Genomic DNA, 18380 nt, shown 5'->3' with positions numbered 1-18380 from the left:
TTATTTTCCCGATTCTTTTCTCGTCGAAAGGAACAAACTCACACACGCGAAAAAGAAGCAACGACAGCACGAACAGGTTTTTGGCGCAATTAAAACGCTATCCTTTTTCCCACCCGTGATCCGAGCGTCGTACCATTCAACCGATCCTTACTAGCAGCTACCCGATCGCGCCAAACATAGATGTGATGTTAATTTTAACATTTGAATATGATCTAAAATTAACCGCAGCCTAATGTCCCCACGCGTTCCAACAGCGAGGACCATGATCGGTGAAACCGAACGAGCGCGCGCGCGAGCGATCCTCTGCCTGGGCAGAAATCGTTAGGGGTCTTCCGCAAGTTGTCCGAACCGGTTGCAAGGGGCGCGGTTGTTCTGAGATCCAAGCGTGATCCACCAAACAGCGCAGACGGTTCGTCGTTAGGACGTGGGGTAGCTTTTTAGGGGTAGATTTCCCTTTCGTTTCAACCCACCGGCGCTAGGTGGTGGTGTATCGAAAATGAAACCCTTTTCGTGTTCGCTGTTGTCAGGTCCACGGTAGGGAAGGAGAACAGCGTCTTCTTCGCAAAAGGCCATCAAGTATCTGGTTCACATTCGGCCCAAGAGAGCAGCCCCAACTCGAACCCGTTGATCATGCGGTCATGCCGTGGGCTAAGGTCGACGTGGGGGCTACAAAGGGCCGAATATGGGCGAGGGTTTTGGGGTGCTTTTGGACGCGCCAACACAAACATGACGGATGCGATGATAAGCGAGGCCAGCTGCGTTGATTCAAGGTCACCTGAGACGGACGCTCGTTGCTCGAAAGCTCGCCCGATGATAAGAGGAGCGATGTTGGGGCGACGTGCATCGGGCGTACGTGTGCGGGCCGCGCGTGTGTGTGTGTGTGAGTTGGGTGGTGCGATGCGTCAATTTATGCTAATCGGATTAAGCGATTCAAAGTCGGTGGTCAGTATCGGCCGTTACCGTATTCGAACGCCTCCCCGGGACACAGGTGGGATCGTGAAGATGCTGCTGGGAAAGACGCACTATGTTGGGCTGATGCGCTCTAGGGGTGATCGGAAAAAAAAGGATGCCTCCTATCACCGGGCAGCAAGCATAATATATCGCCTTCTTAGCGGCATCAGATAATCCTCAAACGCTAGTTAACAAATATCGCTTAAAGCGGCTTAGCAGCTGAAGCTTTACACCGGCACATGTGCAATGGCTGGGAAGACAAACATGCCGAGTGTAGGGAAGGTTTTTCCGTGCGAATTTTGCATTTTATCGCCAAATTGGTTGTCGAAGAAGTCAATGACATCTTTGCGAGTGCCTAACAGCCATCAGTCGCTAGCTACAAGCTCTGAAGAGCAGCACTTGAAGAGGATTTTACAAATGATTCTAATCAGTTAATGTGAAAAAGCACATGTTCTTTAACACTTCAAAATACAGCGCAGAAAACATCATTTTAATCAAATACCTCTCCTTGTACTGATTATTATGACGCTGACAGATTGTTACAATTATTTAAAACCATCTAATACAGCTTTGGTTTGAAATATTTAATGTTTTATATGCCTCACTTCATCAAATTCAAATTTTTAATCAAAGTATAAATTTCAAACCAATGTTACAAAAAAAGCTTATCCTCCCATTCACCTTCGGCGTTACACCTTTTGATGAAAAGATCGGCGAAAAATAAAAGAATCCATTCGTTCATGGCCTCTGTGTGGGCACATATTTACTGTTCGCAAATACTACCGGCAAGTACACCAACCTACGATGGTGACATTTCGATTTTGAGTTCTCCACAAATGCAGCAAAAATCACACCCGCCATGCATCGCGATTCGGGTCTAGGCAAATTCCATTGCTTCATTTACACCTTGCGACGATCATCTCCCGACAGCAGCTAGCTGCTCTCGATCACCGTTCGCTCGTCTATCTTGCAATCGATAACTTTTACGATAATTTTTCCAGAAGCACCATACTCGCGCCATCTGCAGAAAACCCCACGCGGACCGTTCGCGCGAGAAGGGCAACACCACGTGCCGGAGAGGGATACGACCGAAATCTGGTGCTTGATGCGTGGACGCGGCTCAGGCCGGATTACGCCCCGTGGATGATTGTATTTAAATTTCGCTGCTCATCTTCAGCCCGCCCAGCTGCGCACACGCACATACACGCACCATTCCGGTACGTCACACACACGCTGAGCGCCCTCGCCGGTTATCGAGTTCCTCCACCAGGACACATCATTTCGCGGGTTGCTTGCTCGTCGGCTGGCGTGTGTATAAAAGAGCCCCACGGAGCGGTTATCGGCATCAGTTGTCGCTTGTCCATCTAATCAGTTATCGACCGCCGCCGACGTGTCTCTCGGTTCTATTGTTTCGAGTAGCCGAAGCTAAAGCCTCCCCAAAAACAGTTCAAAATGAAAACCATCGTCGCATTCGCCTTCGTCCTGGCTCTGGCCCTCGCCGCCCCGCTGGATGACTCCAAGAACGCTCAGATCCTGAAGTACGAGAACGACAACATCGGCGTCGATGGATACAAGTTCGCGTAAGTTCGCGTACCCTACGGTAGGGCGCGCTGCAGTGCAAACGGATTCAAAAGACTTCAACGAAGGGGTTTCGTGGTATAAGCGACGAACCCTCTCGTGGGTAGCTCGGGGTGGTGTGGCGATTTTTCGTGTGAATGCGTTAATTATAAATGACATTAGCGATCGTGCGAACCGCGAAGAGCGCGCATAGAAAACCCTTTACATTCAGGGCAAACGCCCGGTATTCGGGGCGTTTCACGCTTGTTTGTTCATTATATGATCGATTGCATTCACGCTACCGGGTGCTCTGTTTGCTTTCTCGATTTTACCGCCACCCGAGCGTGCCATCGGTGACCGTTGGGTAACCCGCAGCGCCACAATGTCATGACACCCACCGGCTTTTGCCCTTTTGCGTTGATCAATATTAGCTTTCGGGGGCTATTTTTTTTTAAATCATCCGTACCGTGCTCTTCTCGTCCACAGCTTCGAAACCAGCGATGGACACACTCGCCAGGAGCAGGCTGAGCTGAAGAAGCTTGGTGATGACGTCGAGGCCCTCGTCGTCCGTGGCTCGTACTCGTTCACCGCCGATGACGGACAGGTGTACACCGTCAACTACGTCGCCGATGAGAACGGCTTCCAGCCCGAAGGTGCCCATTTGCCCACGGTCTAAGGCTCCGGACGAGGACGTCTTTCCAAAGGCACAACACCAAACAAGTACCAGCAAACGAGCGAGTAGGAACCGTATCGATATTGTTACATTCTGCGATGTCAACGGGCTCCTAGAACACCACGCGTCACAGAGAACCGGAACGGAAACGAAACCATCCGCACGCTGTATGCTGCCGGTCTCGGGTGGCGCTTGTTTTTCTGCACGCAACCGAACACACACATACACACATACAACCACCACCAAGGGATCTTAGTTCGAGTAATTTTGTACATTTTTTTTTATTTTAAACGCAGCCGTTTTTTTTCGAAAGCGGCTTACGTCTAAGTAAAATCCTCCTCCGGCGTCGCACCGCAGACAAAGTTACCTGCAGGCCCGCGTAGGGGTGGATGTTCGTGGCCAGTTCAATAAGGACGAAAGTCTAGAGCCGAAAACCGACACCCAACTCTCACGGCCTTCGTACAAAGCACATACAGAAAATACTCAAACTGAGCAGCATTCGCTTGGGTCAAGCACCAACTGCCATACATAGATTTTGTAATTACAAATATTGAAATACAACTACTGGGGAGAATCAAACGATGCGTGCCGCAACTGTCTTGCGTCATCCGAAAAGCAACCAAATTCGTTGGTTTTCCATCCCATTCAAACTCACTAATTCAATTCAGCCGCATAAAAATTCTCTCGGTAATGGCTGCGTGGATCCATGGGATGGAAGCGTGAATGTGTTCCGATCCGTTTCCCTACACACATCCTTGCTGCAATCGACCTTCAGAAGGACCGTGGGCAGGTCATCCGAACAGTCTTGACTTTTGAAATGTTAATGTCAAGCTAACGCCCATCAGCTTCGTCCGTGCTAGGGTGAATAATTAATTTCATTTCCCAACCAAATCCTTAAAACTCATCATTGCCATCAATTCTGGCGCTATGTCCGCGAGCCAGCTCGCCACGCACATATCGCTTGAAGATGATCAAATAGCAGCGTGATTTCCATAAATCGTTATCATAATAACTTTATGAGGAAGATCGCTCGATGATAGTGGGATCAAACGGTTCGTGTTCGTAGGAACGAAAATGAGTCCGTTCGGTGGCTGCAGACATCGGTCGTATTATAGTTCAAGGTAATGCACGGCTATTAATCGACGCTTCTTGACGCTTCGCTTTAATGAAGCTTCGCCCGGCCCATAAGCTGTTAATGATATGCAGTTTAACCGTTTTTCGTCCATCGTTTAGTGTCATCAGCAGCAGCAGGAATATTATTTACACTCAAAAAGGTAAAGGCACCATGTGAGGAGATCAAAACCAGTTGATAAATGAACTAACTTTGGTATGTGCTTATAAAACATACATACTATACAGATGTAATTTAAATCTGCTGTTAAACGCTAAATGCACACATCGTTCTATATTTCGACCAGCAGTCTTTTGTTTAGTCAGATACTAGCGAAAATATATGCTAGTTAGAAGTTAAATTATCAAATACTACTTTCAAGCATAAAAAGCTTAGTTTCGTCCGATGTATAAATCATAAAGCTCAACTTAGATACTAAAAGTTTCAATAGCTTTCATTGACACATGAGCTTTTTCGAACATGCTTTTGTATTCACACTTCGAAAGCTTCGAGATCACTACGGCTCAAATAACGTTTGGTAACGCTCCATCGATGAAGCAAACAAACGATCGTTGCGTTACGGTGACGATCGGCTGTTGGTCGACGGTTTATGAAGACATTAATATAAATCGTCATTGCAATCCATTACGCTTGCAGCTGCTCCTGCCACCTTCTCAGATCGTGTGTCATCACGGCCTCACCTTGTGGTAAAGCTTATTAGTCGATAAATACAGCTCGAAACGATCACTGATCAACCGTTTATCTCATGCCGCAAGATCGATAGATCAATTTAGTTGCATCCTGACGTGGTTCAACAGAAGATAAATTGATAATAGTTAACGAATAATGTTTTCCATGATTTGCTGGCACATTCGCGATTGATCGGACTGTTTCCAGCTGAGCCTACAACGTTGCAACATTCATCGCGTTCAACATATTACTAATCTCGCCCAACACGCATTCACCACCCTTTTGATGATTTATGGCACGATCCACGCATATTTTATCTTTCTTCGTCGGAATTCTTTCGAGCGTGACAGAACGATGGATCCAGAACGAAGATAACTAATCAGCCACATCAACAAGCGGGCAATAAAACGGCACATTTTTTTTATTTGCGTCCACTAATATTGTCCGGTTCCGTCTTATGGCAATAAAAGTGCACTGTTCGGAGCGATGCACAAACTTGTTCTACGACTCCAGATAATTGGAAGCTGCTGTGGATCGTGCGTTGGCAATACATTTAGAAGCAGGTTTGATAGTTTCAAGAAGGTTAAGCTGCCATCTTTATGCCAAAAGGCGACGAAAATGAAATGAGGAAATACCAATTTGAACAACAGCATTCTTGAATTGGTAACGATCAATGAGTTTCGTTTTGATGCGATACCTTTTGGAGTTGCTTTCAGAAAGAACCATCTCTTGTAAGATTCGCGCATGCAAATAGTGCTCTTTTCTGGCGGAAAACACACACCACCACATCTTGCAGGCGTTAAGAAGGGATGCACGTTTGCAATCCCCAGTTGGGCCAAAAGTTTGGCAACCATTTTTTTCTCCATTCAAACCATCCGCATGGCAGATAAGGCCACCGAGCTCCGTGCGTTACGCGGCTCTTCCTCGTATGAGCTCAGCACACCGAAAGTGACCAGTGACGAAAGCGAATATGCCCCGAGGGGTGGGTCAAGAAAGGTGCCAACTCAAGGGAAACCTCTCGAGCCTAACGGATTTCAGAAGCGCGATGCGAGAGGGAGCGAAACAATCGAAGCATATCGCCCATAAGGATCGACGCGTACGAACTTCCCGCTGCACATTCAACGCCACGCGATGACAATTAATCACCGAAGCTGCGAAATCCCGCCCAGTGCGTCCGATACGGAGCCCACCGAAGGCGAGAAAAAGGTTGGCAATAGGCGCACTTCCGAAATCGAAACACTGCCGGGAAGAAGGGCGAGCGCATCTTTACGATGGTTTTGGCGCCATTTGTCACGATTGCACCTCGGAACAATGTGGAAAAGGGGCATTTTAACACCTCCCATCGGTAAACCTCGTCGTTGGGGCCAGTCGAAAAGTTATTGCTGGGAATAAGCTAATCGGTTTCATCACCCACAACCCATCGGTCAGCAACACGAACAACTAGCGGTACCTAGGAAACAGCGTTTAGTGAAATCACGTGCCACGACATTAAAAGCACTGCATCTACGTGCTTTGGGAATGCTTTTCGAAGTGCAGCAATAAAAGAGTAATTTTTTCTAATAATATTTTTATCACCGAATAATAACCCTAATAAGCTTGTCATTGGAGTTCCTTCATTTGCTCAAACACGCTGCTAGAATATGCCAATATCCCCTCCTTATCGCCGAGATTCACGTCACAGCCGCAGCCAACAAAGCTTGCGTGGAAAAGCATCGAGAGAAGGGTGCGACAAAGATGAGCACGTCCCAGCCCATCCCACCCCGTGGTTCAGACAGGAAGCCTCGAGTGCACCGGCTCTGGTGGTGGCGGTGGCTTTTCACAGCAGCCGTCGAGAACCCCCGAACATTGCGGTTTCCGAACCAATACGTTCTGTGCCGTCGCCCGGGTAACACAGGCCACCTGTTTGCGGTTGTCGAACATCTTCGCGGCTCGAGTAAACGCGTCATCGATCTCACGCCGTCGTATGATTAGGCTTGTGATAGCTTACTAAGGGCGCTTCGTGGGCGTGTAATGGACTAAGTGGTGCTCGAAATGACAAAAATTGTTCGAAAGCTCGGTCCAGTATTCAACGCGTGCTGTGATTAATGATAAGCCGTGATAACACTGTCATACACTGTCTTATTTTGTCATAATTGTGGGCAAACAACAAGGAAACAAAGATCATCATCACGTTCTAGTGTTGTTTGCGAGTGACAGCGGTACAGCAGACATAATACTGAAAGCGAAAGTGATATTATTTGCTAACCGAAGCGCTGGAAGACGCTTCAAAATGGAGACCCGAGTGTTGGTAAGGCGATTGTGTAGATTGTTCCTTTTTTTCTGTATGACCTTTACCACCGAGGAGAACTGTGAAGGGCGCTTAGATCTTTGATATTTCAGCTAAGACAAAAAATCTTATTAATACGTGAAAACTATCGACTCAATTTATTTCAATGCTTCAAATTAACGACACAAAATTTAAAGATCATCAAACATAAAATGGCCACAATCGGGGCGGTTTTATTGCTCTCCCTCCAGCCGCACGCATGTGTGACTAATTTAAGGAAGCATACATGGATTTTTATGGTTCGACGCGGATTCGATTGCGACGCTTCCCAGGCGGCTCAAACGACACTCGCTGGCCATTTAGAAAGACACCCAAAAACGTTTCCGTGCGTGTCTCCCAAGCTCGTTCGCTCATAAAATACGCGCCTACGATTTTTCGTCAACTGCACGAACGGACAAACACCTCACCCAGTGGACCATTTGACCATCCGCGGGACCATCCGTTGGGGGCAGTAAACAAATTTACATAAACTACAATTTGCACCTGCAAACAGGCCCACCACTGCCCACCGTTTGGTGTCCTTCCCCGGGGGTGCGTCCTTATCGTGGCGCGAGTGAATCCATTCCCAAGTACGTGCGATTTGGTTGCAATGGAAATGGAATCTTCTCGCGTCCCGGCGCTCGGCACACATCCGGGTGTGGTTGAGGCGAAAGATCTGCCAGGTAGGAGTGATGTTGGGCAGAATTTGAAACACTTAATCACATGCCGGAACCGGTCATGATCCTTGGCTCATGATCTGCACCGTTATTTAATTGCTTGTTATTAATGTTAACACTGCCGCCAAGACAAGCAGCTACCAATTTATCGGTATCTCCGTTCGCACTGGATGAGGAAGCTTGAGCGACCGGAATAAAGCAAATATTTGGCATGTTCCAACGTGTTCATCTTCCCTGGGTCGTGGTGCTACGATGGCATCATGCGGTAATGTTTTTTAATTCTTACATTCGGTGCGGTTTGCGTGTCGCGGTGTTTTGCAAAAAATAAATATTTTAGCAAACGGACCAGTGTGTTCAAACGCTTCTGAGAATCACATGGACCCAGGGAAATCTAAGACGTTCTGTGGTTTTCAATTTATTTCCTTTCAACCCCGAGTTTCAATAGCTCTTGTGCGTTTTTAATGCACTGAAACCAGCTGCATCTGGAGCATTTATGTGTGCACTTGCTGCAACCTTACGGGTTTAATATTTGGCAAAGAAATTATCACACCTCCCCATACACTAAATGGTGTCATCAACGGCGTCACTTATCACTTAGCGCCCTCCCACACAACCCCAAACGCGACCTTACACGAATTTTATCGATCGATAAACCGATGCCACCTTCGCAATTGTTACAATGTTGCCAAACGTCCTCATCCAACCGGCTGATAACATCCATTAGGCAACATGAATGCCTCCACTAGCCCTGCTAACAGACAGATGCGAAATGTCATCTTTCCCGGATTCGCGAAATGTAACCGTGCCGCATGAGAGGCAGCCACGAACCCTTACGTACCGTTCCATTCATCGGATCTCACCGATATCGTCGCCGATCGGTCGATCTTTCCTCCCTTCTCGCTTTCTCAAGATCGCGTTTAGCATATGCACATAAATATCAGCACGATGCACCCTTCGAACGTCGATACGGATCACGGATGGGACGGGGAGGGGCAGGTCTCGCCACTCGGAAAACATTGATCGATGAACAATGATACACTCGCACAGCTAGCTTGGCGGCGTGAAGGTGTTTTTATGAATCGAACAGATCGAGCATAACCTTCCACACGCGGGTTGTGGCGTTTTTTCCATATTTTACGCGAGAGATGAACCGTCGGACCCTCGCTTTGTCGCCATTTTGTCGTTCCACCCGTTCCAGAGACGATCGCGTCCATCATCGAACACCTTGTCGTTTGGCGAACGGCAGTGACATCGGTGTCGTTTGTCACGGGTTCGATCGGTCGGGGTTAATTATTCATCTATCGGCCGGTTACCAAAGGCAGTAAGGCCGTGTGGTGACAAGCCTACCGGAATCTGCGGCTAGCAAAGTTGGCGAATCGTGATTCACTGCACGCCCGATCACGCCGCACACGCAACGGCTAAGGACTTTGGAGGCCGGGACAAATTTTCAACACAACTTTTACGGCTATCGTTAACATATTGATGCCTTCATAATTAAGATCGTAAATTACGTGAATGCCATCTGGCCACTAGAAGTGTGTTCTAACCGGAATACATTACGCGAGGGATAATGCTCACAAATCCACTGATCGCTAACGGGATGGCACGCAAGATAAACACCCCTAATTGCGTAGCAGAGATCATCCTCAGCGATGGTTGAAAGTGAGAGATATATGGTTGTTTTGAAAAGCTTTTGAATCCAATCATAACTGCTCGATTAACTCCACCACTAGAATTCGCCAGATCAGTTCGGGTGAGCTAGGATGGCGATGAATTTGCATCGATTATCGATTTCGAGGGGATGATCACACCAAACACACTAACGGTAGCGCCGATTCTAACGACATTAAATTCATCACCGCCCATAATCTCCGGCTAATCGACCGACATAGGGCATTAACGCAGTCATCACAACAAAGCCTATAGAGCGTCGAGCGAAATCAGTTCGACATAGAGCGAAGGATGGGCCGCAACACTGTGTAGAGATTTACGGGCAATCCATATTCAACGCCCGATAGTCACGCTTTGCACCTCATTCGAACGCGAAGGTGACTCACACCTGTCACCAGTTCCCAAGCGTGCGGCTGGGCTGCTTATGCTTATGTCACGCAGTTTTCGATAAATAAAGGAAGCCTCGATCCTCAACCACGCGGGGCTATCAGATCGGTAGTTTACAAGCCCGCCTGGCAAGAGTTCAGGGCGAGAGGAGCTTTATGAACTTTTCAACCCACGTCCTCTTCAAGAAAAAAGGCTCTGCTCGAGCGGAAAGTGGGGACGGTTTTTTGTTGTCATCTTTGCACGTCCTTTTTTCACCCCACGAAATCACGAATGGCTCGCGGCGATAAATCGATAAATTTTTATTGATACGACCACCCCGCGGGTCAGCTTTAGCCGCCTGATGGCCGGAAGATGGTTTCGATCAAACGTCGACGTCGGATTACAAAACGTTGCTCGGGATGATGCTTCTGCTGGTCGATGAAGATGTTGGCACCCATTTCGGGCAACGAAGCAGTTTTGCAAATCGCATCAACATTCGGTGCAGTTTTGTGCGATCCGATCTCCTCCTATCTGGCTATCGGTTCTCGGGGCTTAGAATGCGCAACGCGCTGGAATGAGTCACGATGGAACCGAAATGACGCAGATGCCGAATACGGTGGATAGCAGCATCTTCAAACAAATCATTTTCAAAGCCCACCACTTGGCGAGCGCGATAACTTGCGAGCGATACATGTGCGCATTCCTTTCGCCTTAGATGGTAGGACGAGGAAATAAGTTGTTGCGCCGATCCTCTCGCTAGCTAGCTGAATATGTCTATCAACATTTTATTTTATTTTTCATTTCAGATAATCATCCTGCTGCTCTTAACGATGGTGCGAGCCGCTTCAAAATACTACGACGGACCGATTCGGCCGTACGAATTTGGGTTTAACATCGAAGGACATCAGCATCGCAAGGAATCCAAAGGTTGGTTGGTCAGCTTCGGGTGAACTTTGGCGTTGGTTGGGCTATCCATCTGAATGATAATGCCTTCCCTACCGGGTTGGGTAAATGGCGGTCTTTAATTTGCTTTCTGTATGTGTGCAGATAAAAATGGCATCATTATGGGCGAGTTCGGCTTCATTACGGCTGACAACGTTTACCACGTCACGGTGTACGCCACGGACGCGGACGGTAACTTCAAGATAGTCAGCATGAAAAACTACAAACTCGGCCCAATGACGCCTCCAACTGCGCCACCTCCACCTCCGACAACTGTACCCACGACGAAGGTAGCTCCCTCATCAATGACTACCTCGACGACACCGCAGCCGTTCCGCATAATCACCACGGCCAAGACGATCGTTCCGCTCACCACGCCGAAACCATCGAACATAGCGGCCTGTTCAGGATGTAAAATTCCCGAGCCACCCATGTCCACGACAACGCCATCTCCACCGGAAACGAGCACTCTGTACGTGCCACCGTTCAAGATCGTCAACAAGAACGACTTCGAAACGATGGGAGGTAAAACGACGCCAGGATCGACGACAACCGAGGCTACTCCTTCAACGAGTGCAGGCGATGTGAACGAAACCCCGCAGGATACACCGCAAAAGTTGGTGGAGAAAGGCTCGAAACCAACCCAGGACAATCGATCGAAAGGAAGCCAAAACACAAGCGGAAGTACTGATCGTGATCAATCGCGTAAAGAAACAGGTAAACATAAACGAGATGCAGTTTTGCAACGAGATGCAACCACACGATTCGATGAACGAAATACGCCTGAAAGTATGCAATGCGCGTTGCTGATTCACATGCATAATCGATGTAGTCGACATTCAACTGCATGCATGCATGAGCTTAGCATGTGTGCATTTTTGTGCTATTACTAATTTATTGTTCAATTTCAGATGATCGGTCCCAGTCTCACTCCCGACCGGAAGGATCCACGAAGGACACAAAACCCTCCTCCAAACCCAACCAGGACGATCCCATGAAGCTGATCGAGATGCACACGGCCAACATGATCCAGCACATACTGAACGGGCTACTGTACCGATTCAACTACACCGCAGGTTACCACGGACATCACGAGCAGGGTGATCGTCAGGGAAATAAAGAAGGTGGCTACTATTCGATCGGCCGCGATGGAATTCGGCGTGGTGTGAGCTACAAGGCGAACGAATTCGGCTTTCAGCCGCACATCAAGTTCGAGAAGGTCAGCCCAGAGGAGACCCCCCGGGAGGACACGGAAAAACAGGCCGGCTTGAAAGGGTTCGATTTTAAGTGGTTTTATGGCTCGTAATGGGGGCATTGTTGAATTTCAACAAATTTTCACTAAAAACAGCAATACTCAACTGGTTGGTGCAAAATCGTATGTTCACGCAACCAATTTAACGAGATCGAGATACTGCCTTTTTACAACTCCCTTATTAATAGAGCAACCCTTTAAAGAGTACGTAAGAGGAAATAATGGAACCAGAAACGGTCGAACAGCTACCATCGCGAGTAACAGCGAAACAGTATTCGAGAAGGGCAAGTTTTTTGTAACCGTACACTACATACGCATACCTTTAACGCTACGAAACGCCTAATAAAAGTGATAGGAAGGAAAGCCTTCAGAAACGAGACAAACTGGTGCGAAAATGTGGTCCGAAAATTATCAGTGTCAAGTGAACGGACGTCTGGGAGTTGTTTCGACGCATCGCCATTCCAATGACGGCTACTTTTACTCATTGTTTTTCGTGTCAAGTCGAACATAAGTTAACCTGAGCTGAAAGACGGATCAAGTAAGCCTGGAATTGGAAACATGAATGAAATAAGATGTTTTTAACGAAGAAAATCCCATCTTCCAGAGTTATTAAGGCTTTGCAATGATTCATCATCCCAACAAAATATCCAATTATCTCTCCTAAAACACTTAAAAGACAATTTATTTTGCTCATTCAATCCACAGCATCTATATACGTTCTTCAACAAAATTGCATGCATCCCCATCCATATTAGTAATCCTTTTACGACCTCTTACCAAAGCAGTATGCATCCCAGCTTCGGTGCATTTTAACACCGGCACCATTTCCGGCTCAACCAAAGCCATCTTACACGGCACGGTTCTCACTCTTCGTCCCTTCCCTCAAACGCATATTCTTGGTTTCAGCCAGCAGGGTCACCCTGGTAACGCCGCAAAAGAAAGCTTCCCCGAACAGGCGATCCGATAATTAGGTCCACATCCACGGCACATTCTGCGCGTTCATCGACCACTGGCAATGACACTGCGCCAAGGTTCCGTAAAAGGAGTCCCTAAACACCCACGCCAAACGAACGGCGTACGATTGTTTTGAACGCCCAAGAATGACTAAAACAACCCGAAACGTTCCCGCAGGAACAATGCCCTCGGTCCCGGTGCGTCCGTACAAATGGAACTCCAAAAATGGCCCGCCACGAGATAATTCCACGTACGTTCCGTTGAACTTCGCCCGTCGCTCTTGATCGGTTCCGTCGATTGGCGTCACTTACGTCAGCGACAGCTGTCAGCCTCGTGGGAGTTCACGGGAGAAGGATTCTGGGCGACAAATCCCGTTGGCGGTGTGCCAGAACAGTTCCGCGTACCCAAGTGACTAATTCTGCATGGTGACTTTGGGCGAAACTTTGTGGTCTTGAACGAGCTGGACGTTTGGTGGCCTTCGGTATTGGAGCAAAGCCCCCAGAATGCAATGAAGCGGAGGTGGCGTGCAATTTTGCTGGGTTTACTCTCGAGTGGGACGCCCTGAGGTGGTGATGGCGAAGGTATGGTCGAGTGCGTAGGTCTCTCCAACTGCCGAATCAATTAATCCAGCTACCGCGAAGCTGCCAGCGGCTTACCAACCGACCACCGAAGAACGAACTCAATCTCGATCAACATACGGCTTCTCGCGTACATACAGGGGACGAGTGTTGTCCTGAAAGTGGTCCACAGAGGACAACCGGCCCACACAGACCGCAGCTCTGGCACCAGAACAAGATCTGGACAGAACCACCCCTGTTGTGATGTCAACGAATGTACGATCGACTCCGTCATTTTACGGTCGACGACAGACTAGAGCGAGAGCTATTTGCACTGAATATCCATTTTCCAGTGATTGCGTTTTAAAATATCCTCACCAGGAGCTGTAAATTTTGTTACGTAAGCACTCTCCAGCAGCTATTTGCCAGCATAACGCGTATTATCTCTAAAATTGCCCACCGCCAATGGAAGGAGAACCAGCTTAAAGTGGCCCTCTCCAAGCTCGTTTGTTAGAATTGGCAGCGTGCAGTTTCTTTTACAGAATTGCCAGCCAATGTCACCTACGTGGTCACGTTATTCACCTCGTTTACGCGCACACTCGACCATGCACTTCAGGTCACACTCAGCAACGGTAAATCCCATCTACCAGTGTGTCACTTAAACAAACTATTTCCCGAAGGAAGCATTCTAGCAATTGCAATTACTCTTTTTCCTATGCAAACGCCACTTTCTCTCCCAATGATTCAACGAGAAACGTGAGAATCACCCAGTTTGAAGATGCAGCTTGTTGCATAGGATACTCAAGACTCACCAACGTGCGCATGCATCGTGTCCCGTCGAGCTGCGTGAAGTGTGTTGACATCACCCAACCGAACCGGGTGATCTTGATGCTTGCGAGAACGGGACGTATTTATTTTTGCTCCCCACATTACACGCCTCTTAATTCCAGCTTCCTCCAACCGTAATCGATACATCGACCCGTTGATTCACGCGATTAATTGCGCCCAGTAAGCGAAGGGGTTGGAGTTTTTTTTCCCTCCTGTTGAGTTCTCTACTACTGCTGCCGATTACCCACCTCACCGGGGTGACGGTTGGAAGGGCACCGGTTGTTGCACCGCATGAAATATGCAGCGAACGTTTAATATCATGGCCAAGGCTAGGCCACTGTTCGCGCCCGACCCCAAAACTCTGGTGCAACGCTTCCGGTTATGTAACGCGAGGCGAAGCGTTCGATGTTCATATTGCGCCGTTCACGCATAACACAACGCATGTCACTCTGGCCGTGGTCAATTAGGCGGTGGGAGGTCGATTAACGAAACTTCCGATCGGGTGCGCGCGCGAGTTCGGTTCCGAATCCGATCAATTTCATGATCACCGGTAAAATGGCTCATTTGCTGCTGTTCCTGTACAAGCGAGGGTTCGGTTTGGATCAAATTCCGGAACCACGTGAAACTCGTGTTACTTTCGCGCCTCGCGATCATCGGACCAAGCGTGATCGGTTCTCACTGACTGACCCATCCCGTTCGTTTGCTGCGATCACGTACATCGCGACGTTAGTTTATCGATGGAACGTGCTCGATTGAAAGGACGCCCGGTGGTCGCAAAATCCAAGCGAAAGTGCTAATTCGCATACGCGGCCCCACGATCGGGTGCTGACTGCCAATGAAGGATATGGAAACGATCGAAAGTAACGCGTGCGGGACGAAAATGAATTGTGAGCTCGCGTCGTTTCGGTGCGCACTTTCGAGGGTTACAAACTGTACCGTTGGGCGTTTGGGAACAGAAGCGAAATTCATTTGACAATTTTTTGAACAAATTTTAACAAAATAATACAATACATATGATGGCGCATGATGTCATCTCGGAGTGCTTCCTCGAGGCGCTTCCATTATTAATGCTGACATTAATTTACGTGAATCGATTGCAAAGCACAAAACCGGCGGCCAAACCCATTCTAATCGCTTTATTAGGCATTCTTCTACCACGACATTCCACGCGACCGCCTCGGTAATGCGTGCACATGCAAATCAGTACTTCGTCTCTTGAGCAAAAAGCGACCCTTCGAGCCGCGTCCGTTCTTGACGGAAATCACTCCCGCTTCGATGACAAACGTGCAATCCCACCTGAAGGTCGCCGGTGTTGGCCTACGTTCGAAACGAATGCCCACTTCCGTGGATTGCTTGGTGGAGAGTGAGAAGCGAATCGTTATAATGTACTATTTTTCTCCCCAACCGAATCCAACCACCAGCCCTTTTTGGCGCGTGAGCTCCCCCTTTTCCAAACGACGACACACCGTATGGGGGGTGTAAATAGCAAACCGTTCGCAAATCGTGTCACGTTCGAGCACCAGCGGGTGGCTATGGCGCTCTAAATGCTTCCTCGTGTGACTTGCGGCGAAACAAAACAATGCAATCGTACCAGCGACACCGAAACCGAGCGGAATGAATTATCAGATGAGTCACCGAATGGCGTGCCAGTGGAAATAAAATACAAGAGGTTTAACGATTGAACACACAAATGTTATTCCAAGCTAACAATTCATGTGCCAGCGACAAAACACACCGCGGGCAGATGTGCAAATCCTCTTCGGCCATTCCTTGCTGCCCTGTTCGGGAAAGTGTACCCATACACTAGTACGCGATCGCGATAGCCGTACGTGAAGACGTACGCGAGTGGTACTTTTTCTTTCATTTTGTTTCCCTTTTTCCACGGCATTCGACGTTCGTGGGCGTTGGGCGAGGATGAGAGAAAATTTCCCGATTTGTAGCACTAACGCATTCGTTGGGCGACGCTCGTAATGGTTCGAACAACGAGGTTCGTCGCTTATCGCCTAATGCAATCCTTTGTTAGCTACAAGGCTTGCTACATGTACGCCCGTGAGTCCGGATGGAAAACAGATGGTACGAACATCAATTGGCTATGTTCACGGTGTTTATCGATGTCACCGGTCAGGAATGCCGAGGTGTACATTTTAATTGCCTCGCACCTAGGGAATGGAAAGACAAAAAGCTATGCGTGCAAGGATGCGTTCGTTCATCGTTGCACTAACGAGCAGTGCTTTTACGGCGACGTGTTGCAGCTTTTTGCATTCCTAGAAGATCAAAGAATAGAACCCGGGCAACTGATCTGGCGGTTCTATGGTGCATATATAATTAATCACGATAAGCTGCAGATAGTCGTGTGAAAAATGAAATGAAAATTAAATTAAATTAAAAGCATTACCTATAAACCCGATATATAGGTACAATCATGCACACTAATGATAGTTCTTGCCGCGCGACTCATCGGCACAACTGCACCAAGCATCCGAATCATGCTCTACCCCCTCATTTTCGTGCCTTTTATACAACTTAACGTGCCGCCTTCATTCGTTCCGATACCTTCGTTGCCTTTGCTCTTGCATTCCATTACAACAAAACGGTGTGTAAAAAATCAACACCAACGCTCGACACCAACTCACGCAGCAGTCCTGCGGAGTCCGTGGTCTGGGACTAAGAACGAACGAGCTCGACTAGCCAGGAAGCCAATCAATCATTTCGGTGAACCATTTCTTTGCCATTGCTTGACAACCAGCCTCCAGGAGGCCCGTCGGTGCAAAAGAGGAAACTGGTAACGTGCGCCTGAGAAGTGCTTGACTTCTTTCGGTACCTAACCAGTACCACCCACGTCCTTACGCCTCGTTGGCATTCGTTCGCGCATTAAAACCCGTCTCTTTGTTGGAGCAAATCTAGCTTTTGAGCCTTATTGTTTTGTTTTTATATCATTGGACCATGTTTTATTTTTTGATCAAAGTTGAGATTCCGGCCTCCGAAAAACTCACCCCCACTGCAATGGGGTGGGAAATCGTGAGTTCCCACCCGCACTTAGTAGCAACTGTGTCTACTACGCGCCAGCACGAATCACACCTCTCAAGCACTCAGTGGCGCTCGGCGAAAGGGTCGTACCGCGTGGTGACGGCTTTCAACGGCCGCGCAGACGACGAACGTGGGTAAAGCAGCGATCGCTCACTGATCGCGCGAGTGGCGCGAATCGGCGCACGGAAAACAGCCACCAAACCCCGTTTGGGTCAGCAGTGTTGCTTTGGCCAGCACCCGGTACGGTACGGATAATTCCGCTCACGGAGATCGCGCTTCAAGGAAGCCATAGTGCGCACCCGATCGAACGGGGGAAGCTCGCAATCGATCGGAAGTCGATCACGGTGAAAATCGCACCGGCAAGCCGGAACGAAACGGTACGATTTGTGTGCAGTGCTCGGGGGTGTAGTTTCTTTTTTCAACCAAGCAACTCAGTGAGAAGCATAAAAAAAACACCGAACGACTCAAGAAAAAAAAACAATCATTCCGACACGACGATCGCTACGCTAATGAGGATAACAAGCAGCAACAGCGCATCGAACGAGGACGGAAGCGTGCCGAGGATCATCGCACAGGAAGTGATAGCTCAGCGAGCTTGAACGCGGGCACGCGTGGATTCGATGCAATCGCTGGCGCCAATCATCGACGGACAGGCCCACTTCCGATAGTGCTAGTGTACGGTTTGAGCTTGCGGGTTTGTGGGCCGACGAAAAATCGAAACGACAACCGAGTGATGTAAGAATATTATCCGGGCCAGCTTCGAGCGATGGCCGCATGGGTTAGACGACGATTTTCCGGCGCCCTGAAGCATCGTCACAG

At 48.4% G+C, this 18380-nt stretch overlaps 2 protein-coding genes across 2 annotated transcripts; both read left to right on the top strand.

Moving 5' to 3' along the window:
- Nucleotides 1-2312: 2312 nt before the first annotated feature.
- Nucleotides 2313-3737, top strand: LOC128727610 (flexible cuticle protein 12-like). The gene is made up of 2 exons (XM_053821538.1): nucleotides 2313-2531; nucleotides 2995-3737. Exons 1-2 carry the CDS (start codon nucleotides 2404-2406, stop codon nucleotides 3182-3184), a joined length of 318 nt encoding a protein of 105 aa, XP_053677513.1. The 5' UTR covers nucleotides 2313-2403; the 3' UTR covers nucleotides 3185-3737.
- Nucleotides 3738-7251: 3514 nt separating this feature from the next.
- On the top strand, nucleotides 7252-12249 carry LOC128726779 (protein lethal(3)malignant blood neoplasm 1). Its single transcript, XM_053820606.1, has 4 exons — nucleotides 7252-7269; nucleotides 10808-10928; nucleotides 11049-11732; nucleotides 11855-12249. The coding sequence occupies exons 1-4, from the start codon at nucleotides 7252-7254 to the stop codon at nucleotides 12247-12249; spliced, it is 1218 nt and encodes a 405-aa protein (XP_053676581.1).
- The last annotated feature ends 6131 nt before the right edge of the window (nucleotides 12250-18380 follow it).

Source organism: Anopheles nili, chromosome 3 (genome assembly GCF_943737925.1).
Source record: "Anopheles nili chromosome 3, idAnoNiliSN_F5_01, whole genome shotgun sequence".
NCBI lineage: Eukaryota > Metazoa > Arthropoda > Insecta > Diptera > Culicidae > Anopheles > Anopheles nili.
Note: the sequence above shows the minus strand (reverse complement) of the source record. Positions and strands in the feature narration are given on the sequence as shown.

Coding starts and splice junctions, on each gene's coding strand:
- LOC128727610 (XM_053821538.1), top strand. CDS start 2,404: ATGAAAACCATCGTCGCATTCGCCTTCGTCCTGGCTCTGGCCCTCGCC. Junction 2,532..2,994: donor GTCGATGGATACAAGTTCGC/GTAAGTTCGCGT, acceptor TCTCGTCCACAG/CTTCGAAACCAGCGATGGAC.
- LOC128726779 (XM_053820606.1), top strand. Junction 10,929..11,048: donor GCATCGCAAGGAATCCAAAG/GTTGGTTGGTCA, acceptor GTATGTGTGCAG/ATAAAAATGGCATCATTATG. Junction 11,733..11,854: donor TGAACGAAATACGCCTGAAA/GTATGCAATGCG, acceptor GTTCAATTTCAG/ATGATCGGTCCCAGTCTCAC.